This window comes from Saccostrea cucullata, unplaced genomic scaffold, assembly GCF_032062105.1.
Source record: "Saccostrea cucullata isolate Sc308-1 unplaced genomic scaffold, CSIRO_AGI_Scuc_v1 ctg1592, whole genome shotgun sequence".
Classification (NCBI taxonomy): Eukaryota; Metazoa; Mollusca; class Bivalvia; order Ostreida; family Ostreidae; genus Saccostrea; species Saccostrea cuccullata.
In genome coordinates, this window is record NW_026928923.1 from 98,580 (window position 1) to 102,356 (window position 3,777).

At 35.7% G+C, this 3,777-nt stretch overlaps 1 protein-coding gene across 1 annotated transcript; it reads left to right on the plus strand.

Annotated features, from left to right (window-relative positions):
• Positions 1 to 281: 281 nt before the first annotated feature.
• On the plus strand, positions 282 to 3,291 carry LOC134279252 (uncharacterized). Its single transcript, XM_062761607.1, has 2 exons — positions 282 to 1,313; positions 3,238 to 3,291. Exons 1-2 carry the CDS (start codon positions 282 to 284, stop codon positions 3,289 to 3,291), a joined length of 1,086 nt encoding a protein of 361 aa, XP_062617591.1.
• The last annotated feature ends 486 nt before the right edge of the window (positions 3,292 to 3,777 follow it).

A 3,777-nucleotide genomic window follows, 5' to 3' on the forward strand; every position in this document is an offset into this window, starting at 1 on the left:
GACACGATAAGCATTACAATACATATATCTTTAATATTAGTTTTTATCTGATTGAATTGAAATATTTTAACATCTCTGAAATCTGAAATATCATGTCTTTTTCCTCCGAAACATTTTTATTATTAAGGTCACAATAATTTTTTTTTTTTTATAATATAGGCACTGAGCCACTAAGGAGGCAAAGAAAACCTGAGGCAGTCCCCTCCATTTTCCCCTGGACCAAGTCGCCATCTATTAATTTTGATGAGAGGAGCAAAAGAGTAGTGGCCCGCTGTGCCAAAATGGAGAAAGGCGACCATGAAAATTCAGAAATGGTTTCAGATGATTGCAATGTATATGAAGTGGGCAACAGTGTAGAAGTGGAGGATGAAAAGTTTTGCCCTAGTGATATTAATAATATTGATATAAGTGCTACTGTTGCACCTCTTATTATAGATTCGTCGAGTCAAACAGCAAAATTGCCAATCATGTGTATTGAAAATTTCATGTATGATGATGAAGGCGTCATGTTTTATACAGGGTTGAGTTCCTACACAGACTTTTTACATGTACTGTATAGTCTTGGTGAAGCAGCCTTTCATCTCAATTATGTTTATAATCAGGTTCAAAATATGTCCATTGAAAATCAGCTCTTTTTGACACTGATTAAATTGAGGCAACATAAGCCCAATTTTGAATTAAGTAGATTATTTTCAATATCACAAACAACTGTTGAGAATATTTGGATTACTTGGGTGAACTTTATGTCGAGACAGTGGAGGGAACTGAATTTCTGGCCGGAAAAAGATCTGGTCACCTTTTTCTCTCCATCTGATTTTTACAGTAAATTCCCCTCTACACGAGTACTACTTGATGGAACAGAAATTCCTGTAAAGAAACCTAAACCCCCCATTGCCCAGCAAGCAACCTTCTCTACGTATAAAAATAGAAACACTGTCAAAGTACTCGTAGGCTCAACTCCAGGGGGTTTAATTTCATATGTGTCACCTGCTTATGGAGGGTCTGCTAGTGACAGACAGCTTGTTGAACGGAGTCCTTTGTTAAGTGCTGACTTATTTGAACCTGGCGATTCTCTTATGGCAGACAAGGGATTCAATGTACAAGATTTATTTGCTCCCAAAGACGTAACCGTAAACATTCCATCATTTTTTAAACAAAAGAACAGAATGTCTGGAAAGACAGTTTTGCGTGATCGCAAAATCTCTAGCAAAAGAGTTCATATTGAGCGGCTGATAGGGTTAGGAAAGACATACAAAATTCTGAAAACACCCTTAAATACAACTGAGACAAAATTGGCCAGTGAAATTTTATTTGTATGTTTCACACTGTGTAAATTCAAACTAGAACTGTCCAATCGGGACAAAATACCCCCCGCTGGGTTTTTCAGAAGTAAGTTTTTGTATAATAAAGATATGTATCAAACACGAATTATAAAATTTTTCTTCCAGTGACCTTGAACTTCCCCAAATGACCTTGGGTCAAGGTCATGACACACCCTTGGGTCATGGGCAATCTTTGAGTGAAATAAGAACCTACCAAGTTTATCCATAAGAAAGATATGGACCGGACACGAATTATTAAATTTTTCTACCAGTGACCTTGAACTTCCCCACATGACCTTGGGTCAAGGTCATGACACACCCTTGGGTCATGGGTAATCTTTGTATGAAATGAAAACCTACCAAGTTTATCCTTAAGAAAGATATGGACCGGACACGAATTATTAAATTTTTCTACCAGTGACCTTGAACTTCCCCAAATGACCTTGGGTCAAGGTCATGACACACCCTTGGGTCATGGGCAATCTTTATGTAAAATGAAAACCTACCAAGTTTATCCATAAGAAAGATATAGACTGGACACGAATTATGAAATTTTTCTTCCAGTGACCTTGAACTTCCCCACATGACCTTGGGTCAAGGTCATGACACACCCTTGGGTCATGGGCAATCTTTGTGTGAAATGAGAACCTACCAAGCTTATCCATAAAAGATATGTGTCAAACATGAATTTTGAAATTTTTCTCCCAGTGACCTTGAACTTCCCCAAATGACCTTGGGTCAAGGTCATGACACACCCTTGGGTCATGGGCAATCTTTGTGTGAAATGAGAACCTACCAAGTTTATCCATAAGAAAGATATGGACCGGACACGAATTATGAAATTTTTCTTCCAGTGACCTTGAACTTCCCCAAATGACCTTGGGTCAAGGTCATGACAAACCCTTAGGTTATGAGCAATCTTAATGTGGAGTAGTAGATTCTAATGTCCCTCTGTAAGAAAGATATGGACCGGACACGATTGCACAGACAGACGGACAAGGTGATTCCTATATACCCCCCAAACTTCGTTTGCGGGGGGTATAAAAATGCATTGTTCCCAAACATGCATGATGTTGTGTTCAATGAAAATGAATAAGCTGATTGGTTCACAGAGTCATACCAAACTATTAAATATATTAGAACATTTTTATTGGGAAGTTTTGACACTTTGTTAATAAAATATTATACAGACTGGTTGAAAAAAAAATTCACATGCCTATGTAATGAACTTCTTTACTGATAACAAGGTGGTGAAAATTAATTTACATTTTTGTGCATTATTCTTACATAATACCCTAATATAACCCATAAACTTGGAGATGTCAGTTTATTTATTGATTTAAAAATTCTCAATTAGTTGCAAGTATCTGTATAGCTAAAGTCTTAAAGCTAGTTACATAATCATATGAATAGATCTACATGTATTGAGGTACATGTACAATGAACACATAGAGTATAGGTATCAATGTATGAACATGTAACCAATGTAAATTTCTATGTACAACATAAAAAATGCTTATGTGTGGCAGTGCCTGAAGGTCCATTCATGTCATAGTTAACAACTTCAAAAAATTAGTTCATTTTGTTGTCATGGTAATAAAAGTTCTTAAGAACAGCAGTCTTGAAGTATGTGTCAAAAAATGAAATTAATTTCTGCAACATTCTGTCAATGAATGTTTGATCTCTTTGAATTGAGATAACTTTGAGATCTTTCAATGTGTAAACAACTAAATAACAGCATGTTCTGTTTGAACAGAAGAGTTGCCCTTGAATTTGATAGAAGTAGTCATGAGTATTGTCTAGCTCTAAACATCCATCAACATTTTTTAAATAGGAGACAGTTTCCTCTGATATTTTGCTGTATTTTGCATTGTAGGGGCATTTAACTTCAATAAGTGTACTTTCCCTAATGTAGATTTTCCGCAAGATCCGTGGAATTCCATACCAAATTCCACGAAATTCCATGTAAATTTTGTTCCGCAGAATTACACGGAATTCTTGAGAGTATTGGGACGGAACTTTTTCCGGAATGGTATGGAATTTTAAATCTAGCCTGGCGGAACAATGCCAGAATAGAAATTTGTGGAAGAAATCCGTGGAATTCCAGATTATTTGTAAATTTAAGGAATTCCATGGAAATCCGTGGAATTCCAGGAAAATACAATGAAAATAAAAAAGTGCCCCGCCACAGCATGATACGCCCGTCAAATATATTGTTCAATAATCATAAATTGGTTAAGGTGCAAGAAAATCAGATTACCTTGATTAACAGATTGACACAGATTTCAATGATCTAATTTCCATTTCTTATCATGTTTAAAATATTGTACATACATCTCTAAGAGACTTACAGTGTAGGGATTAATTATAACAAATAATACATCATATAATTCTAAATTGGCTGTGTTAGAACTTAACAAATATCCATCTGCAGCTTAAATTGTTTATTGCATAT